Source organism: Notechis scutatus, chromosome 2 (genome assembly GCF_049901735.1).
Source record: "Notechis scutatus isolate UNSWTSFEM ecotype Mainland chromosome 2, rNotScu1.2, whole genome shotgun sequence".
NCBI classification, from domain to species: Eukaryota; Metazoa; Chordata; class Lepidosauria; order Squamata; family Elapidae; genus Notechis; species Notechis scutatus.
In genome coordinates this window covers 132,630,954-132,653,064 of record NC_142010.1, presented here as the reverse complement: position 1 = coordinate 132,653,064, position 22,111 = coordinate 132,630,954, and the positions used below count along the sequence as shown (strand labels likewise).

Here is a 22,111-nt window from a genome sequence, read left to right as displayed (position 1 = left end):
CCACTGTGGAGGGGATGGGAGGCCACCAGGAGATCCCACAGCTCCAAGCTAGACGCCACTAACAATCCCCGCCCCTCCCTCCCCTCCAGCTGTCCCATAAAGGGGCGCCCCTCCGCCGTAGCCTGCGGGAGGGGGTGGGGGAAGCCTCGGCCTCGAGAGCACCCCCTCCTCGACCAGCCCCTCACCCTGGATGAGGATCAGCCCCTCGGCAGCCCCGGACAGAAGCGCCTCCAGCAACCCTTCGCGGCTCTTCCGCCTCCTCGGGGCTTGGCTCCAAGCAGCTGTCGCCCGCGCGCCCTGATGACGTCACCGCGTCACGAGGGGGAAAAAAACAACTGCAGGCGGAAAGGCCCCCTGCCGGTGGGTGCCGCCATCGCCTCTGAAGCCATAGGTGGCTAACGGAGCGCCTGATTGAAGAAAAAAAAGTGGAGGAAACCCCTTCCCTCCTCTCCCCAGTGTCTCCCTTCGAGCCTTTTGCATTTTTCTCTTCAAAAGAAGAGTTGGGGGAGGGGAGAAGAGAGGTTTCAGCGCCATATCTGCCCGGTTGAAGCCAAACACGATTGAAAGACCCTTCTGATTGCATCTCCTCTCTCGCTGGACCCAGAGAAGCCACAAAGCCCATGGTGCAAAGCCCATGAAGAAGCCCCAGGCGGCAACGGGCCCCACTGTCACATCCCACGGGGCGGACACAAGCCCCGCAAAGAAGACCCCAAGCGGGAAGTCCAGCGGCGAAAGAAGGCTCGCAAATCCCCTCGGCCGTCAAACGCGACGCCGTTGCTAAGCTCAGCGGGCCTGTTGTTAAGGACGGCCGTCAAGCGCGGAGCCGTTATTAGAAGGCGGCCTCCAAGAGCGAAGATATTGCTTGGGAGAGAGGTTGGTCGTCAAGCGCGTCCGTCAAGCGCAGCCCCGCTGCTACATCCGCGGACGGGCGGGCTGGTGACGGTGTCGCGGGAGGGTGGAGCGCGGCTCGCTCGCAGCCCGGCCAGGAGTTCAACCACGGGCTGGTGCTGAGCGGGAGCCCCTCGCCTCCGGGGCCCTCTTCACCGTCCGCATCGACCGGATGGTGAGGGAGGGGGAGGAGAGGGGCAGGGGAGGGGTCTCCGAGTGAAGGCCGAGGCGATTGGAGGGAGGGGTGGTCTCTTGGGGATGGACATGCGCTGTGGGAGGGGGTCTCGGGAGGGGGCTGCAGGAGAGGGGGGTCCCCAAATGAAGCCTAAAGCAATTTGGGGAGGGGGTCTTGGGGAAGGAGAGAGGCGCTGTGGGAGGGGGAAGACCTGGGGGGTCTCACGGGTGGGGGGCTGCAGGAGGGCAGGGAGAAGGCAAAGGGGTCTTAGGGATGGGGATGAAGTGTGGGAGGGTGGAGGGCCTGGGGGCGCTGCAGGAGGGGAGAAGGGGGCAGGACAGGGCTCCCCAAATAAAGCCTAAAGCAATTTGGGGAGGCGGTCTTGGGGATGGTGAGATGTGCTGTGGGAGGGTGGAGAGCATGGGGGTCTCAGGAGAGCGGGGGCTTCAGGAGGGAAGGAGATGGGCAAGGGAAGCGGGAATTGGGGGTCTTGGGGATGGAGGTGCACTGAGGGGGGAAGACCTGGGGGGTGTCAGGGGGCGGGGTTAGGGAGGGGTCTCCAAATAAAGGGGGCTGTCAGAAGGATGGAGGTGGGGGAGGAGGGCTGCCCTTCCCTCTTTGGAGGGGAGGAGAGACTCTCGGGGAGCACCCGTCCTTTGCAGAAACCCCAGGTCCCCCCCCAGGGGGATGAGACAATGGAGAGGGGGCTCGCCAAGGAGGGGAAGGGCAGGGAGGGGAGGGGTCTTCAAAAGAATAACTGGGGGAAGGAGTTGTCTTGGGAATGGAACTGGGCAGATTCCCTCCTTCCCTTTCATTAGTGGGCAAAGCCTCGGGGGTCCCAGGGGAGGGCCCTTGTATGACAGGCCCTTAAGCCTCAGATGGTCCAAAAAATAGCAAGGTGAGCCTAGTACAGGGAGCTCCAAAGGGGTGGGCAACAGAGAGAGCTGGAGGAGCAGCGCTGCCCCCTCTCCATACCCCTCCTCTTCTGCCCCTTACTTTTTTATCGCTTCTCTCCGGGGTACAAAATGGGTTGAACCCCAAAGAAAGAGACCCCTAGAGATGCCCCCACTCAGAAAACACTTCCAGGATCCAGGCTGGCTTCACCCAGAACTCTTTCAGGAATATTGACCCCCCAGAACTCTTGTCACCCCCCACTCCCCCAAAAACAGCAGGAATCCCTGGCCGCTGGGTTTAAGCTCCCCCTGCTTGAGGGAGGCCTGACCCCTGAGCCCCCTGCTTTGCTAGCGCCGAGTCTGAATCACCGACACACACACCCTTCCATCCACTTTTCCCACAGGTCAACTCCTGGAGCGACTCCTTGAAATCGGGTGACCGCCTTGGACCCCAACCACCTGGACTTCCCCAGCAGCGCCACCGGCCTCAAGGGGGCTCCTGGATCATCTCCGGCTGCTCAGTCCTGCGTGATGGGCGCTCCATCCTGGAGGAGTACGGCCAGGACCTGGACCAGCTAGGCGAAGGCGACCGGGTGGGCATCCAGCGGACGGACAGCGGGGAGCTACGCCTCTGGGTCAATGGCCAGGACTGTGGCATGGCAGCCACGGGCATCCCACCCCGCATCTGGGCCGTGGTCGATCTCTATGGCAAGTGCACCCAGATCACAGTGGTGCCGGGGAATGCGGAGGAAGCGGAAGAGGGACCCTCCCGCGATGAAGGTAACAACCCCCCCCCCCTCAAAAAAAAAAGATAAAATAATGTTACATATATTGACAGCGGCCAGACTAGCCTATGCGCAAGTGTGAAAAGAGCATATGGTCCCAACAGAAGAATTAATTTTACAAAAAATAGCAGACTGTGCTGAAATGGATAGGCTCACACTAAAAATAAGAGAAAAAGAAGAATCTGAATACTACTCAGTTTGGCATAGATGGTACTTATGGCTAGAAAAGACAGATAAGAATTAGAAAATATGAATATAAGAATTCTCAAGAGAGTGATACATAAGTGAATGGATAAACAAAAGGTTCAAAGATGAATAATTGTATAAATATAGTAATTGTACATAAAGGTAATCTGTATTAATGATATGTATGAATAGATGATAGAAATGTAAGATAATGTAAGATAATAGCATATACATTACTCAGTTTGGCATAGATGGTACTTGTGGCTAGAAAAAAGATAATTAGAAAAGATGAATATAAGAGAATCCTCGAGAGTGATACGCAATATGAAAACAGACAAATAAGTAACAATAGTAATTTCAACTAAAGGAAATATACTGTGTATCAATGGAATGGAATGGAATGGAATAATGGAATGGAATGGAATAATGAATGGAATGGAATGGAATAATGAATGGAATGGAATGGGAATGGAATGGAATGGAATGGAATGGACAGCTTTATTGTCATTGCATTCCACGAATACAATGAAATTTGAAAGCTACTCCAGCACAGTGCCCCAAACACCACATCACAATCACACTACAGAGTATTTAAAAATTAAAATAATTAAAATAATATGTACGAATAGTTAATGGAAATGTATGATAATATATGTTGATACAAAATCTGCTGAATAATCAAACTAAGATCTGTACTGGTGGAAAACAATAAAAATTTATTGCAAAAAAAAAAAAAAGTGGAGAATTGGCAGAGCCGTTGAGGAACCGGACAGGAAAAATAACACAGCAGGGTTAGGGCCACGCATGAATGAGGCCATCTTTTAGCGCCACGGGTGAACGATAGAATGGGCTACAAGTGTAAAGAAAGCGCGGGTATTTTTCTCCAAATCTCCGCATTCAAATGTGGGTGTTAGGGCTCCGACTATACACCCCCATTCAAATCATAAGTCTCTAGCTGCATCTCTCAGAGTTAAAAAAATTGATTGGGAGTGACCATGTTGGCGTTCCCTGGGTGCAGCCGACACTAAAACCCATTCATTTCCCCCTTGACCCTGGTCTTCCTCCCACCCCCTGTGTCAACTCATAAAACATTTTGTATACACATTTTATAGTTGACAACAGAAAGAAGGGGAGGAGTTTCAAAGAGCAGGTGGCAGTGTGGAATCGAAAGTACATTCCATTCATATTTTCTTCAAAGACTGATTAGATGGCTGAAGCTTCTGCCGCGAAAAAATCTAATTGGAGAGCATGATTGACAACTCTTGGCTATGGATGTATTTCGTTGGATGATACACCCGAGGGGGGAAGCAGGATCAAGGGTGACAGTGAATTACGTATCTCAGAGTTGGCTCGCCCAGGTTAATGCCAGACGTAGAACGTTAACTCAAATCAATCCTTTTTAGTTTTGGAAGTGTGGCTCGAGGCTCATGATTTACTTGGAGTAACTGCCGGAATCCAGACACCCTGGATATATATTCTCCAATGGGACACATCCATAGCCAAGAGTCATCCATCATGCTCTCCAGTAAAAATCTTGCACGCCAACAGCTTCGGCTGCCTAGTAATTATCTGAAACATTTGAGGAATGCACTGCCTTTCCCCTCTCCCTTTCTGCTGGCAACTAAAAAGACCAAAGGAGTATTTGTCTATCACTGTGTTTCTCAAATTTAAGATGCATGGATGTTCAACTCCCAAGATGAATTAAGAATTAATATATGTCAGTCTTAGACCAGGGGTTGGCAACCCATGGCTCGAGAGCCCCATGTGGCTTTCATCCCCTCTGCTACAGCTCCGTTGCTCAAAATAGGCGTCACAACCGCCAATATGCGACACCCGCTGGCATGTGATTTATTGAGCTTTTCGACCCCACCAGTAGGCCAACCATGGATAAATCCAAGAAAAGAAAAGTTTCAGAAGAAAACAGAACGTTTAATTCAACTACATATGCTAGTTTTGTGGCCACTCAGGAAATAATCAGGTTTTGTGACTCCCGATGTTTTCTTTTCTGTGGGAAATGTCTCCAAATGGCTCTTGAGTGTGTAAGATTGCCGACCCCTGGTCTTGACTTTGCTGGATTTGGGTTTGGCCAGTCTGGAGAAAAGAAGGACGAGGGGGGATATGATAGCAATCTTCCAGTATTTTAGGGGCTGCCCCAAAAAAGAGGGGGGTCAATTTATTCTCCAAAGCCCCCAAAGGCAGGACAAGAAACAATGGATGGAAACTAACCAAGGAGAGAAGCAACTTAGAACTAAGGAGAAACTTCCTAACAGGGATGACAATTAACCAGTGGAACTGCTTGCCAAGAAGTTGTGGGAGCTTCATCACTGGAGGCTTTTTTAAGAAGAGACTGGACAGCCATTAGTCTGGAATGGTATGGGGTCTCCTGCTTGAGCAGGGGGCTGGACTAGAAGACCTCCAGGGTCCCTTCCAGCTCTATTCTGATTGATTGATTGATTGATTGATTGATTGATGGATTGATCGATATGGTCGAGGGTCTCCTTCTTGAGCAGGGGCTGGACTAGAAGACCTCTAAGGTCCCTTCCAACTCTATTCTGATTGATTGATTGAATACTGGGAGTTGAAGTCCCCCCCCCCCCCACACACACACAATCTTAAACACTGGTCTTTAAAGAACTAATGTGGGGGATTTGGGACCGAAGGACGGGAAGGGAAGGGGTGGATTTTTTGCTGCCCTGGTTTGGCCAAGGGATCACTTTAGATAGCTCTCCCTGGACAGATCTGCGGGACGATTCATCCCCTATGTCTATACCCCTCTTGAAATACAGGCAGTCCTTCACTTACAACAGTTCATTTAGTGACCGGAGTTACAACGGCACTGGGGGGAATAAAAAAGTGACTTTAGGTCCATTTTTCACACTCACAGCCTCCCCACGGTTATACGACCCAAATTCGGCCGCTTGGCCACTGACTCATTAGTTACGACGGCCACTGTGTCCCCGGATCCCCTTTTGCAACCTTCTAACAAAGTCAATCGGGAAGCCGGGTTCACTTAATAACCATGTTACTCCCTTCACAATGGCTGTGGTTTGCTTAATGGCCGTGGCCAGAAAGCTCGGAGGATGGGGCAAAAATTCACTTGAATGACTCTCGCTTAGCCAGAGGGCTCAGTTTCAGTCGTAAGCCGAGGATTACCTGTGTCAGGTGTTGGCTGGCAAGAGAGGGGAAAGGTCTGCATGGCCACCCATTGAAAGGGTGGGAAGTCACTGTGCCCAGCAGGCACAAGCCAGGCTGAACCTCTCCTGGCATCCCATACGGAGCCATCTTTTTAAACCTCCTTGTGGGGTTCTTGGCTGCCCCTTCAGGACCTTTTGAGCTAGGATTCCTGGCTTGTTCCTTTAGAACACGGCCTGTGGTTTCTCTCGGAAGGACCTCCGACATCTTTTCCTTCCTCCTCTTCTTCCTCCTCCTCCTCTTCCTCCTCTTCTCTGTAGCCCTAGAAGCGCCTTGGAACCAGACTCGGCCAGATAAATTTCCCAGCAGCCTAGAATCGGAGAATGGTGAGTCACTGGAAATAAGGGGAAAAAATATTGTATTGTATTGTATTGTGCTGTGCTGTGCTGTGCTGTGCTGTGCTGTATTGTATTGTATTGTATTGTATTATTATATTATATATATTATGTATTATATTATATTGTATTATTATATTATATATAAAATAAAAATATGGAAATAAGGGGGAAAATATGTACATGTATGTACGTATGTACGTACGTACGTATGTATGTATGTATGGTATTCAGCTTTGTTCAGGTATTTTCCCACGTCATTATAGTTGTACTTTTAAAGTTGTAGCAACGTTTCGGCAGAATCTCATCTGCCATCATCAGGCTTCTGTATTGTGTTCGTCTGTGAGTCAGGCTTTCACAGCCGTTTCTGTTTTAAATTTGGGGCTAGCCTACTGCTTTGCCAGAATGGTTTTTTTCTTCATCCTGATTGGTTGGGAGTCTTGGTCTGTGTTTATTGGTCTTGGAGTTTGCTGTGTTCTGCTTGATTGGTGTTTCTAATATCTTCTGTCTCTTTTGTAGCTTTTTTTTTGGTCTTGACTGGCTGGCAACATTGTGTTTCCTGTATTGGAGGCTTTTAGTGCGGCTTGGCTCCGAGTAAACGGATGGCTATCATTTATTAGGAAGCTAGGTTTCATCTGGGTGCCTGGTTGGGGTGTGTTTGAGCTGGAGGTATCGGGGGTCTGTTTGTGCCCAGGTGTTTGCCTGGCTAGTGGTGTGGAGATTTTTTTTGTTTGTGAGTGCAGGCTTCCAAATAATTGACAGTCTGGTGTAATCCTCTCTTCTATTCATGCTTTCAGGTCTTTTTTCAATCTCTATGGCTTCTCTGATAATTCTGCAGCTGGGGTTTTCTATAGTGGCTAGGGTTTTGTTGCCATTGAAGTCGATGCTATGACCTGTGGCTTTCATGTGTTGGACTAGTAAAGAAGTGTGTTCCAGCTTTTTTACTGCATTTTTGTGTTCATCCAGGCGGGTACTTATTCTTCTATTGGTCTGTCCAATGTGTCTCAGACGAACACAACACAGAAGCCTGATGATGACAGATGAGATTCTGCCGAAATGTTGCTACAACTTTAAAAGCACAACTATAATGACGTGGGAAAATACCCGAACAAAGCTGAATACCATATATATATGTGTGTGTGTGTGTGTGTGTGTGTGTGTGTGTATAAATGGTTATACTGTTTAATGATCTTTCACTTATATAACAACGTAAAGAGTGATACGTATGTCAAAGACATACCACCACGTTCAAGAGTTTTTAAAAAGTTTATTTTCAATAAAAAAATTTAAAAAATTATTTGGATCCTGTGGGAATAACTCTGACTCCAGTATTGAGTAATGATTAATCTAAGACCTTATACATACATGTCTGCCTAAAGGTCACCTAGATAAAACAAGGAAATTAAAAGTAAACACCAGAAACAATCAAGCAGCTCAGACAATTGTAAATAATTCTGTGTATTATGTTTAATTATTGTAATCCACAATGTGAATGCTTACTATGTGTAAAATTCTCAATAAAAAGGGAGCACTAGAAATTGCTCTAGACTCCCATCCCGAGTTCACTCGCTTGTGTCTCATCCTTTCCATGGGAGTCCACCACAAGTGGTGACCCCGACGTGATCCACTGCAGGTGGTACATGTCCGGACCTCCGTGTTTCCTCGCCTGGAATAGGTAAAGTACGTACTTAACTATTGCTGGACAATAGGATTTTTCAGGGAGCATGGGGGAAAACTCTCTCAGCCACAGGAACGGCATGTTAGTGAGCTGCTGAAGTTAGTCAGGACAAACTTCTTTTTCTTTAAACCCTCTGGGGGAGCAAATAGTTCTTTCAAAAGGTAATGTGAAAGAGCTGCTGCAAGAGATCTGGTGGCTATGTCCCTGGTATCCAGAGAAGGGATCTTAAAAGTTAGACACATGGCGGAGAATTGGAACTATCCTTCATGAAGAGCCACGGGCAACAGCTGAAATTTTGATATATTGGAAGGTTGTTATGACTGCTTTAGAGACACAGCAGCAACCTCTTTTAAAAACTTTAGTTGAACCTCCTCCTTATGAAGGAGTTGTGTTGCACCCCAATTTCTAAATTGGAATATGCCTTCTCAACCCCAACAGCGCTTACGCCTGTAGAGGAGAAAAATCCAATCACAAACGGGGAAAATTCAAGCAATGATGCATCAGGCTTTCAATGAAGGGAAATTAGAGCCTGACGAGATTACCCAGATGAATTTGTTTCCAGTTAATAGGCAAATAAATGCTCAAGGTAATATGCAAACTGAATGGATTCCGATTCCTTTAGCTGTTCTTAGGGAAATTAAAAAAGCAGTTAAAGATTATGGTATTCAAAGTCCTTCTACAAAGGGCTTCTGACAAGTTTGGCTACCTCACGCATGATTCCTAATGACTGGAAAGATTTAATGAGAATGATATTGAGTTCTACTCAGTATGTGGTCTTTGACTCAGAATACCAAGAGAAGCTATCACTAGGGGAAGGAATTCAGGGGGCTGTATACGCCAGACCAAATCTATGGGGCAGGCTTGTTTGAATCCACTGCTGATCAAGCTGCTAATTTGCCTGATCACGTATTTCCAGTGGTTATGGCAGCTGTCCTTGGGCATTGTCCCGCATCCAGGATGTGGGAACCCCAGCACAGTCTTTTTCTCAAATTAAGCAAACAGCATCTGAGTCTTATAATGATTTTGCGGAAAGGCTACAATTGGCTATTTCCAGACAAATATCTAATGAAGAAGCAGCAAAGGAACTTTTGCTGAAATTGGCAGTTGAAAATGCAAACGCTGACTGCAAGCGTATTTTACAGCCTTTGGTGGCTAGAGGTGAGGTTACTCTGGCTGATCTGTTAAAGGCATGTGCAGTGGTGGGTTCTCAGGCTTACAACATGGAGACTTTGGCTATGGCATTACAAAAAGGGATGAAACCTACAGGGAATTGTTTTAATTGTGGGAAACCTGGCCATTTTAAAGCTCAGTGCCGTGCCCCTGGGGGGAATGGCATTTAACAAAACCAAAAATAGGGACGTTCGCTCGAAATCGGTCTGTCCAAAATGCAGAAAAGGGTTTCATTGGGCAAATCAATGTCGCTCTGATCAGAACCAAAATCCGGGAAACTAAATTTGGGGCGTGCAGCTAGCCCCGCTCCCAAGGCTGTCACAAAAGCATCGCCTGCAATTGCTAGGAGTGCAGGTTTGGGTTTAAAAATGTTGAACTCAATTGATGTGACTTTTCCTAATCAAGTATACATTGAGGACACTCATTTGCATGGGCCACTGCCAGAAAAACAGTGGGATTGGTACTTCCCAGGTCTTCTGCATCAGAAAAAGGGTTTTTGTTATTCCAGGGGTTATTGATCAAGATTATAAAGGGGTTATTAAGGTACAATTATACACTGATACTCCTACATCATTAATGGCGGTGACTCTATTGCCCAGTTATTATTGCTTCCATACATTCCTATGAATCCTTTAATTGGGATCCCACAGAACTGGCGGTTTTGGGTCCACTGAAATGACCAGTTCTCCAGTTGCTGCAGAATTGCTAGCGCTGACAAAAAATTTGACTACAGACCAACCAAAAATGACAATTGAAATTCAAGAAAAATCATTTTCTGGCCTTATAGATTCCGGAGCAGATGTCTCTGTGATACGCCAAAAGGAATGGCCAAATGAATGGGCGCTTGAGGACTCTCCGGCTGTTCGTGGAGTGGGTGGTTTGCTAGAAGTAGTGTACATTGGTTGAAGGCATTGCATAGAGAAACTGGTGAGACCGCAAGGATTCAACCTCTTGTGTTGCCCTTGCATATAAACTTGTGGGGTAGAGATTTGCTATCACAATTTCGCACAAAAATTGTTATTGGATAATGGAAAAATTGCAATTGTTAACCTCTCAGCCAGTCTGGATTGACCAATGGCCACTTCCAAAGGACACTCCTTCATAAAAACAAAAACGGCGGAAGTGGATGGATATGGCTTGCCTTACATACAAAACATTCTTAATATTACATTATATACTTAAAATTTTCTAAACATGACAGCTGCTACGGCAGCCAGTAGGCATTTTGCTTCCTCCCCTTCTGCAGGTACGCCAAGACCGAAAGTTCGGTATAGGAGACTACCAGATCCAACGTGGAGAGGACCTGTCCGCTGATAACTTGGGGCAGAGGATACGCTGCTGTTGAAGATGAGGGGACAGTTGTTTGGGTTCCTGCTCGCTGTGTGCGTCCTTATCATCAGCCAAAGGGGCAAGGGGATGGATTTGGGGAATGGAAAAGAAACACGTTGATCCAGGACATGGGAAGCTAGCAAACCTTCATAATAAAACTGATTGTTGGATATGTATGCACATGCCAACTCACAAAACATCAGGGCTTCCAATGGTTGCAGTACCTCTGGCTGAAGGTGACTGGTATAAGGGACAATGCTATGGTTGTTCGGGGACGTGGTCTAACGGACTACAAGTAACATAAATACATTGCATCTTGGAAGCCGAATCCAAGAGGTGGCGGGTATCTGCTGGACCCACAGTGAGACAGTAGAGAATATGACTTACTTGGGAACATATCCATTTTGCAACAAAACAATTGTTATTAGCAATGGAAGTCGGTTTTATTCTAATGATATGAAAACTAAAAATCTCACTTACTTTGTACATAACATTTCTCGATATGATATCACATCTTTGATCAATGAAAATAGGTGTCCATATATTCCTGCCACATGTTGTCCCACCATGAGAGAAAACCAGTTGTACAAATGTGCGAATGGGAAATACGCACCATCATCCACTTATTTGGCTATGTTAATGGAATCCTTTGCACAATTAATCTATGCTGAACCAAATACGGTTGGTCATCTCCTGGGAGCAAATCTATGGTTGCTGTGTGGACGGATGGCTTATGATCGCATGCCAGCACGATGGAAAGGAGTCTGCACCTTTGGGAAAGTAATCCCATCTCATTTCATTCAAAAATCATTGGGGACTCCTCATATCCGCAATGCGCGTTCCTGTGAGTAAACTCTGTTTTGACTCATGACTACTGGACACAGATATCGAGGGGAGTTAGTCCTCCTTTAGGAGTCATGATGAACTATAGAGATTTACATCGTTTAAACAATTGGACAATTACTATGTTTAAAGAAACCATTAAAACTCTAAAGCTGCTTGAAGAAGAGCAAGGAAAAATCCTTAACTTTGTCCTGCAAACCAGATATGCGGTGGACACTATTTTGGCAGCGCAAGGAGGAGTTTGCGCTGTGATTCATACGCATTGTTGCATGTATATCTCTGATTTTTCTCCAAACATTACAGCTACTATACAGCATATGGAACAAACCCTGAATGAGAATCCATTACGATCGGAAGACGAGGGACTGGACGTGTGGTCTGCACTTTGGTCCTGGTTGCCAGATGGTTCATGGATTCGTCACCTAATTGTTGGAGTGATATTGCTTTTTATACTTTCTCTTTGTGTATGCTGTTGTATCCAATGTCTCCCTGGACTTTTAGGAATGTGTCGGGCGAAGCCTACGGAAGGAGAGCTGTTGTTGCAGATGGCGAAAAGCTACCGAGGCATCCGCGATCATCAAAAAACTAAAACAGGGGAGATGTGGGAATAACTCTGACTCAGTATTGAGTAATGATTAATCTAAGACCTTATACATACATGTCTGCCTAAAGGTCACCTAGATAAAACAAGGAAATTAAAAGTAAACACCAGAAACAATCAAGCAGCTCAGACAATTGTAAATAATTCTGTGTATTATGTTTAATTATTGTAATCCACAATGTGAATGCTTACTATGTGTAAAATTCTCAATAAAAAGGGAGCACTAGAAATTGCTCTAGACTCCCATCCCGAGTTCACTCGCTTGTGTCTCATCCTTTCCATGGGAGTCCACCACAGGATCCCACCACTGGGTGGGAGGTCCTGGGACCCCCCTCCCCAAACCTCCAGCGGCCCAGAAATGGAGCCCTTTGATGTGAGCCATTTTTCTCAACCTTTTGTGACTTTTTAAGACAAGAAGAAATGTGGCGTAACGATTTTGTATTTTTTTTTATTTATTAAACAAATTCTACAATTAACAATTAAAAAACATATTTCCATTCATTACAGCATATTTGTAGTAGCGTTCACTCACTTTGACATATTCTTAAGTGTATAAAATATTACTAAATATTATTAGTTATTTTACATTTGATTTGCATCATATTTTCATATATTTACAGTCATTTACATATTTATACATAAGTATACATAATTATGTCTATTCATACCAAATTATTTCATCACACCCTAACCTTTCATTTCATCTCTCTATTTTGTGTCTACCTTGCAGCCAATTATACCATAAATTCCAAATTTTGTAGTACTCTGTCTCTTCTCTCTCCTTCATTTCCATTGAAAGCCTATCCGTTTCTGCACTCTCTAAAACCTTTTTTATTATCATAATATCAGAGGGAATGCTGTCACTTTTCCAATTCTGGGCAAAGTCTATTCTTGCTGCAGTTATTACTTGTAATATAATATATTAGAGTTTCTTACTTATTTTATCTCTTAATATACCCAATAGGAATGTCTCTGGTCTCAATTTTGTTTTGTAATTTCCTCCAGCCATTGCCTAATTTTAAACCCAATAATTTTTAGCTTGAGGGCATGTCCACCACATATGGAAATAGGTTCCCTGTTTATAATTTCCAAAAAATTGCTGGTCTATTTAGGGAACATCTTGTATTTTTTTTAATTGGGTAACTTTCTTCATAGATGTTGGGAATGTGGTAGATATATCTTGATTTCAACAAAATGAGAAAAGAAATAACCCCTGAAAAGCTAAATTATTTTAAAAGGTGGGGGGAGTTGATTGGCATGAGAATTAAATGGGAACTGATCTGCTGGCTGGGGATTCTGGGAGTTGAAGTCCACGGGTCTTAAAAGTCAGAGAAGTTGAGGAACATTGCGGTAAGCTGTGTAGAAAATTGGCAGTGCTGCTTGGGGCATCTTAAGTAGGACATCATGCTCTCAGCGGGCTCATGAGGGATGTTTAGCAAGGCTGAGGCATCTGGGATTTGTAGTCCGCTCCCTTTGAGCTTCCTATTCATCTTCTCTCACCCCTGGGGAGGACAGATGCTGCTCAATATTTCGTGCTCTTGATCAATCCTTCTTGTTGGTCTCCCCAACAATTCCTTCAATTTATCTATATCCTTTATTATTATTTGTACAAACAAGTCCAGGCTGCGGAAGTGTCAAACACATCCTCCTCCTTTTCCTCCTCTTCCTCCTCCTCTTTTCCCAACCACAACATTCCTGTGAGGTGGCTTGGGCTGAGAGAGGGAGACTGGCCTGAACTCACCATCTCCTGGGGATTGGCCCAAAGTCACCTGGCTGGCTTTTCTAAGGTGAAACTAGAACTCCCTGTCTCCTGGTGATTAGCTCATAGTCACCCAGCCAGCTTTCCTGCCTAAGGGGGGACTAGAACTCCCAGGCTCCTGCTTTCCAGCCTTCTGTCTCAACCACTAGACCAAACTATTCTCAGTTGAATACAGCCAGCGAATTGAGCAAGGCCAGGTAGGGAATTCTGGGAGTTGAAGTGCCCAACGTCACCCAGATTGAGAACAAAAAAGCCCGCCATTTTTAGAGGGTGAGAGAGATTTCAAAGGCAAACAGGTGCCGGAGAGTTCAAGCTGCCACTTTGTCTTCTCCTCAGATCCGCATCGACAAGCTGGTGGACAAGTGGTCGGGCTCCATCTAGATCGGGGTCACCACCCACAACCGCAACAACCTGGAGTATCCGGCCACTATGACGAACCTGTGCTCAGGTGACTTCCCGACTAGTGCATATCCAGGGTGGGGATGGTGGGTGGTGGGCGGGGAGGAGGTCTCCGTTGGGGGCGGGGGGAGAGGACACCCCCTGGGGGAGGGGAGTCGCATGAGCCAGCCCTTGTCCCCACTCAGTTCTTGTCATGCTCCACTCAACCCACGAAGGAACCATTATGATGAGCGGCTGCGGGATTCTCACCAACGGGAAAGGTACCCGGCGGGAATACTATGAATTCAGCTTGGATGAGTTGCAGGTGAGCTCAACGCGCCCTTCTCATCCCCCTTGCCCACCCCCACAAGCTGGGGCTCCCCCCTCCCTCCTTTTTGGGCACCCCTCCTCCAGGGGTGGGTGTCAAGGTTCTGGCAGTTACTCCAATTAAATCATGAGCCTCGAGCTGCACTCCCAAAATTAAAGAGGATTTATTTGAAGCTACCATTCTACGTCCAGCACTAACCTGGGCGTAGCCAACTCTGAGATACGTAATTCACTGTCCTGCTTTTCCCCCCAACCCTTCTGGGTGTATCATCCAACGAAACATGTCCATAGCCAAGAGTCATCAATCATGCTCTCCAATTAGATTTTTTTCGTGGCAGAAGCTTCAGCCATCTAATCAGTCTTTGAAGAAAATATGAATGGAATGTACTTTCGATTCCACACTGCCACCTGCTCTTTGAAACCGCCCCCCCTTCTTTCTGTTGTCAACTATAAAATGTGTATACAAAATGTTTTATAAGTTGACAATAGGCTCCAAATAATTTAGCAACCAGTTCTCTGCCTGGTTGCTGGGTGGCCGTGGCCATAGTAGACGTCCTCTCTTTGGCTACCTGCACCACCCCAGGAGCGAAAATGGAGCCACGGGGGGGGCGTTTTCACCTCCCTGGGCTCTGGAGACAGGAAACTGGACCATTTCCGACCTTCCGGAACTTCCGGGAGGCCCGTTTTTCTCCCTCCCGAGCCTCCGCACGGACCCTGCTGTCAACTCATAAAATATTTCCCTGGTCTTTTTAGAGTTGCCAACAGAAAGGGAGGGGGGAGCAGTGCAGCAGCTTGGAAACCGAAAGTGCATTCCATAAATGTTTTCAAAAATAGTAACTAGGCGACTGAAGTTTCTGCCGTGCAAAATTCTAACTGGACAGCATGATGGATGACTCTGGCCTATGGAGGTGTCCCATTGGAGAATATGAATTATGATACACCCGAGAGGTGGAGGGGGAGACCAGGGTCAAGGGGGACAATGAATGATGTGCCTCAGAGTCCGCTACACCCAGGCAGTGCCGGACTTGTTAACTCCCAATAAATCCTTCAGAAATTTAGCTTGAGACTTGTGATTTAAATGGGGGAACTGCCAGAATCCTGACATCTGCTTGTTTTGCAATCCAAAACGAGCCATGTGAGGATTCTTGGGAGGAGCGGGCAGGGTGGGGCAGGGCCAGCCAGTCGCCAGAACGACCAGTTCGCCAAACCAGATGTAAAAGTTTCAACAGCCAGTTCGCCCGAACCGTTGCAAACCATTAGCAGCCCACCCCCCATCTCCTTGGAGAAACTTCCCACCCTGCTTTGTGTCTTCCCATCACAGGAAGGCGACCACATCGGTTTGACCCAGAAATCCAACAACGCCGTTCACTTCTACATCAACGGCATCGACCAAGGTGGGCACCGTCGTCTGGGATGAGAAACAAAGCTGGGGCTGAAGAGAGGGGGAAAATGGCGATATTTCTTGAATGATGACTGCAATGCATGATGTTTTGGCCCCAAATCTGTGTTTACTTCCAATGTTTGGCCAAAAACACGGTTTCATTTAAAGCAGCTACATCGGCTTAAATATGGCCGTGTTTACAGGTGCTCCTCAACGGCAGTTCATTTAGTGACTGCAGTTAGAACGGCACTGAAAGAAGTGACTTACGACCGGTTTTTCCGCACTGAAGAGCCGTCGCAGCCTCCCAACGGACTCAGGGATCAACATTTGGACGCTCGGCAACCGACTCGTATTTATGATGGTTGCAGTGTCCCGGGGGAGTTTGGATTAAGCTTAACGTCAAGGTTTTTAACAAGTGCAGAGGGTTCACTTAGCGACTCTGGCGAGGTTGGCCGTAAAATTCAGTGAACTGTCTCGTCGTAAGTCGAGGACTGCCTGGACTTAACGACCAGGTTCTGCCGAAGGGCTCCAATGAAAGAGATTCTTTCTGGAGGTTTAGTCCCACCACCCCACAAACCCCCCTGCCCCCTCCTCCTCCCCCAAGCGACCAGTTCTCTCCTTTCCCATCTGGGGTTGATTTTATTGGTTAATGATTTTATTCGCTGTGTTTCTATGATTGTGGATTTTAATGTTTCTTAATGCTTTAATGTTTTTATGATGTAACCTGCCCGGAGTCGTTGGATAGAAGATGGGTTGCAAATTTCATTAATAAATTATTATTATTATTATTATTATTATTATTATTATTATTATTATTATTATTATTTTAAGAAACTGATACCTAGGATGCTGGCAGCAACCAGTCAATTATATTTGTGATCTTGTTGACTGAGTTTCATGTTTAATGAATAAAAGTTTATAATAATAATAATAACAATTATAATAATATCAACCATCAGAGCCAGTCAATGAGATTTGTGATACATTTTTAAATGTTCAGTTGAATTTCATGTTTAATGAATAAAAGCGATTATTATTATTATAACAATTACTATTATTATTTTCATCATCTCTTTTATTCATTAAACATGAAAGTCAACTGAACATTTAAAAATGCATCACAAATGTCATTGACTGGCACTGGTGGTTGATAGGATTTGCTGCCAGCATCCTAGCTATCAACCAAGTACCTTCTTAAGATGTCCGATGTTCCGAGTAGCACAGTTGTTTTTCAGTTCTGCTGGTACTGTGTAAAATTCTTGAACATGGTGCCAAGTGCCCCAATGACAATGGGTATCACTGTCACATGTTTCCTCCATAATCGCGTAGTTTCAATGGCCAGGTCACAGTATTTTGTGGTTTTTTTTCCCCAGTTCTTTTTCTTCTACTCTGGCGTCTCCTGCTACTGCGATATCAATAAATTGTACGTTTCGGTGGTGATAGTAGTATTGTTATTATTATTATTATTATTATCATTCATTAAACATGAAACTCAGTCAACTAAACATTTAAAACTATATCACATAATTGACTGGCGCTGATGGTTGATATGGGTTGCTGCCAGCATCCTAAATATCAATAACATCATCTTCTTTTCTTTTTTCTTCTTCTTCTTCTTCTTCTTCTTCTTCTTCTTCTTCTTCTTCTTCTTCTTCTTCTTCTTCTTCTTCTTCTTCTTCTTCTTCTTCTTCTTCTTCCTCCTCCTCCTCCTCCTCCTCCTCCTCCTCCTCCTCCTCCTCCTCCTCCTCCTCCTCCTCCTCTCTCATTTGTGATACATTTTTAAACGTTCCATTGACTGAGTTTCACGTTCGATGAATAAAAGAGATGATAATGCAAAAAAAAAAAAAGGTGACATTAGGTCAATCGTGTGGGCGAGCCACTTTATGACCACAATGGACAGGCTGCAGGGCGGTCGTAAGCTGAGGGCCACCTGAAGAATTAATGCCCCCAATTAAATCCCTCTCCCAAGCCAGGCCAGGACGCCAAACATAGCGACGGGCCAATGTGACCCTGAGGCCATTCCCCTCGCTCTCTCTCTTTGCAGGTGTCACCACCACCCTCACCCCCTTGGTGGTCTATGGTGTGGACCTCTACAGCATGGCCGTGAAGGTCACCATCGTGCACAATCACAACCACATCGACCGGCTTCAGCGCAACAATGCCATCATAAGGGCCCTCTCGCCAGACGTGGGGCGGAGGGCCATTGACGCCGGGGGCAGCCGGAACCCGAACGCCTCTTCTTCCACCCAAACTGTGGTGAGAAAGCTGCTATTATCAACAAAGGACGGACGGCACTGTGGCCTCAGTACGTATCTTCCATTGGAATAGAGAGCTGGGAAGGGGACCTTAGAGATCTTCCAGTCCAGCCCGTTGATCGAGCAGGAGGCCCTACGCCAGTGGTGGCTAACCTTTTTGGGCTCCTGTGCCAAAAATTGTGTGCGTGCACAAGCGCACATGCTCGCGTGCATGCACCCAGAAGGCAATGCATACGCCCCCCCATGCCCCCTGCGCATGCGTGTGCGATTCCCCCCCTGGGCCCCCTTTCCTGCACTGCGCCTCCCAGCTGATTTTCGGCCTGTTTGAGGCCTTTTTCGGCCTCCCAGAGGCTTGAGGGAAGCCGCTGCAGCCTTTGCAGGCGAAAAATAGCCTGTTTCATCACTTCCTGTATTTCCAGAAGTGATGAAACGGGCCTGTTTTTCGCCTCCAAAAGCTGCAGAAGCTTCCCTGAAGCCTCTGGCAGGCTGAAAAGGCCTCAAACAGGCCGAAAATCAGCCGGGAGGTGCACGCATCTTGCAGTGAGGTAAGTTTGCCTGGGGCTCGCATGCCCGCACAAATGGCTCTGCGTGCCACCTGCGTGCCATCACTGCCCTACACCATTCCAGACAGTCTCTTCTTAACAACCTCCAGCAATGGAGCACCCACAACTTCTAGTAGCAAGTAGTTCTACCGGCTAATTGATCTGGGATGATAGAATAACATCCCAGATCAATAACATCTCGGAAGGGACCTTGGAGGTCTTGTAGTCTGCCCCGCCGCCTCGCTCAAGCAGGAGACCCTATGCCACTGGTCCCCCTGCCCTAAACCATTTTCGACAAATTGCTGTTCAGCCTCTTCTAAAAAACCTTCCAGTGATGGAGCACCCACAGCTTCTGGTGTCAAGGAGTTCCCCTGGTTAATTGTCCTCGCTATTAGGAAAATGTCTCCTTAATTCCAGGTTGCTTTTCTCCTTGGTTAGTTGCCATCCATTGTTTCTTGTCCTGCCTTCTGGTGCTTTGGATCTTTGGGGCAGCCCCTCTTTAGCCCTTGTTCGAGTGTAGGGTTGCCAACCTTGCAACTTTAAAGACTTGTGGACTTCAACTCCCAGAATCCCCCAGCCAGCAAGAGTTTACCAGAACTGACTAACTAAACAACCAACCAACCAACCAACCTACTTACCTTCCTTTCTCTCTCTCCTCTTTCTTTCTTTCTCTCTCTCTCTCTCTCCCTCCCTCCCTCCCTCCCTCCCTCCCTCCCTCCCTCCCAAAGTGCTTTTTCGAGAAGCAACTGGACTTTCAGTTTTCTTCGAAGGCCTTTGTTTTAGAGAGCCATTGAGGCCACTGGGAGGTTTGTCTGTGTCCTCAGGGTCACCTGAGTGGTACAAACGGTTGTGGAGTCCACAACGGGGCTCCTTTCAGCAGTTCCAAGAAGGCTCCACACCCATTTGCAATGCTCAGGTGACCCTGAGGACACAGACAAACCTCCAAGTGGCCTCAACGGCTCTCTTAAAAGGATGCAAATGACCAGCTGCCTGCAAGGAGTATTCCTTCCATCTCCCATTCCTTCCATCTCCCACCCTCCAGTCAGAGCTGAAGAAGCTTCTTGGATGAGAAGCGAAACGTCTTCAGATAAAAACCAGAAAGTCCAGTTGCCTCTTGCGAATAAAAGCACCTTTGGGACAACCTTTGGATTGGACTAAGTGACCTTCAAGGTCCCTTCTACTTCTCTTATTCTAAGATATTTCCTTTTTCTTTCATTCTCCCCCTCTTTCTTTCATTCTCCCCCTTTTTCTTTCATTCTCTCTTTCTCTCTCTCTCTCTCTCTCTCTCTTTCCTTAAAGACCTTTCTTTTAGAGAGCCATTGAGGCCACTTGGAATTTTGTCTGTGTCCTCGGGGTCACCTGAGTAATGCAAACAAGTTGTGCAGTCCACAACACAGCTCCTTTCAGCAGTTCCAAGAAGGCTCCAAACCAATTTGCACCACCGAGGACACAAATAAACCTCCAAATGGCCTCAATGGCCCTCTAAAAAGGATGCAAATGACCAGCTGTCTGCAAAGAGGATAAATCCTTCCATTCCCCACCATCCAGTCAGAGCTGGAGAAGCTTCTCAGATGAGAAGCGAAACATCTTCAAAAGAAAACCCAGATAGTCCAGTTGCCTCCTGAAAAAGCACTTTTGGGACTTATCTGGCTGTGTTTCCCATCTGGTCCACCTGGTAATGGCTAACCATGGTCTGTTGGATATTGTCCCAAGGAGCTCTAACAGAGAACTCTGCCCTTCCTTCCCTGTCCGTGCAGTGCCACCAACGACTTCAACCACGGCGTGGTCCTCAGCAACCGGCCGCTGTGGAACGCGAGGTCTTCCAGGTGTGGATTGACAAGATGGTGGACAAATGGGCCGGCTCCAACGAGATTGGCGTCACCACACACAACCCCACCTATCTGCAGCTGCCATCCACGATGACCAACTTGCAGTCAGCTGAGAACTGCGACCGTAATATCTTGGATAGGGTCTTGGGCAGGCGTGTCCAAAATTGCTCGGCAATTTTAAGATCTGTGGATTAATCTTAATCTTCACACTCCCCTACCCCAGAGCAGAGTTTAGGGTTAGTTTTTGTAACCAGGCACTGGACTCAGCTGTTCCTCCTCTTCCTCATCAGCCACCACCAGATCTGGGGGCTGTTGACTCTCAATGGAATTGGACGTCCCAATTCCACCACTCTCTGCCAGCTCCACTCCCTCTTCCCCCTCGGAACTCCCATCCGAGGACCAGCTCATATATTTCCACTGCTCTCCTCTCCTCTGCCTTCTGCACATTAGGCACTGGACCCAGCTGTTCCTCCTCTTCCTCATCAGCCACTCCAGACCTGGGGGCTGTTGACTCTCCATCTGAGGGCTGACAGATGGCCCAGGCTCCACCTCTCTCTCTCTCTGCCAGCTCTATTCCCTCTTCCCTCTAGGAGCTCCCATCCCGAGGACTCGCCCATAGATTTCCACTGCTCTCCTTTCCTGCCTTCTGCACGTCAAGCACTGGACCCACCTATTCCTCCTCTTCCTCATCAGCCACTCCAGACCTGGGGGCTTTTGACTCTCCTCTGATTCTCCCACTCCACCTCCTCTGATTCTCCCACTCCGCCTCCTCCGCCTCCTCTGATTCTCCCACTCTGCCTCTTCCGCCTCCTCTAATTCTCCCACTCTGCCTCCTCCGCTTCCTCTGATTCTCCCCTCCGCCTCCTCTGATTCTCCCACTCCGCCTCCTCCGCCTCCTCTGATTCTCCCACTCCGCCTCCTCCACCTCCTCTGATTCTCCCCTCCGCCTACTCCGCCTCCTCTGATTCTCCCACTCCGCCTCCTCTGATTCTCCCACTCCGCCTCTTCCGCCTCCTCTGATTCTCCCACTCCGCCTCCTCTGATTCTCCCACTCCGCCTCTTCCGCCTCCTCTGATTCTCCCACTCCGCCTCCTCTGATTCTCCCACTCCGCCTCTTCCGCCTCCTCTGATTCTCCCACTCCTCCTCCTCCACCTCCTCTGATTCTCCCACTCCGCCTCCTCCACCTCCTCTGATTCTCCCACTCCGCCTCCTCCGCCTCCTCTGATTCTCCCACTCCGCCTCCTCTCTGATTCTCCCACTCCACCTCCTCCGCTTCTCCCACTCCGCCTCCTCCGCCTCCTCTGATTCTCCCTGTTAGGGATATACACCCTAGCAGAGCGTGCAACGGTAGTCAGTCAGGCAGGCAGATATGTGAGATAAACGTTGTTGTAAGTTTTACACTCAGTAAAACAGATACAATGTGCTAGTTAAATAGTTTATTCCAGTAAGATTTATATGCATAGTCAAACAGTCCATATATCATACACTTAGTTCAGTCCGTCGGGATTATTCATTAGCAAAGTCCAGTGTCGAAAAAGAGGTCAGTAAACTCACAAATAATCAG

General features: G+C 47.2%; 1 protein-coding gene across 3 annotated transcripts; it reads left to right on the top strand.

Moving 5' to 3' along the window:
* Positions 1-459: 459 nt before the first annotated feature.
* LOC148132250 (neuralized-like protein 4) lies at positions 460-18,474 on the top strand. 3 transcript variants are annotated; one of them, XM_087956232.1, is made up of 6 exons: positions 4,779-5,298; positions 6,380-6,445; positions 14,171-14,282; positions 14,449-14,537; positions 15,861-15,933; positions 17,965-18,474. In XM_087956232.1, the coding sequence occupies exons 3-6, from the start codon at positions 14,264-14,266 to the stop codon at positions 18,246-18,248; spliced, it is 465 nt and encodes a 154-aa protein (XP_087812358.1). In that variant the 5' UTR covers positions 4,779-5,298; positions 6,380-6,445; positions 14,171-14,263; the 3' UTR covers positions 18,249-18,474. The 3 variants fall into 3 exon arrangements, with proteins under 3 accessions (XP_087812355.1, XP_087812357.1, XP_087812358.1); XM_087956229.1 differs by lacking the exons at positions 4,779-5,298; positions 14,449-14,537; positions 15,861-15,933 and adding exons at positions 460-1,063; positions 2,361-2,736 and having other exon boundaries at positions 17,965-18,159; XM_087956231.1 differs by lacking the exons at positions 4,779-5,298; positions 6,380-6,445; positions 14,449-14,537; positions 15,861-15,933 and adding exons at positions 460-1,063; positions 2,361-2,736 and having other exon boundaries at positions 17,965-18,159.
* Positions 18,475-22,111: the final 3,637 nt, after the last annotated feature.

Coding starts and splice junctions, on each gene's coding strand:
- LOC148132250 (XM_087956229.1), top strand. Junction 2,737..6,379: donor GGGACCCTCCCGCGATGAAG/GTAACAACCCCC, acceptor TCTTCTCTGTAG/CCCTAGAAGCGCCTTGGAAC. Junction 14,283..17,964: donor TATGACGAACCTGTGCTCAG/GTGACTTCCCGA, acceptor CTCTCTTTGCAG/GTGTCACCACCACCCTCACC.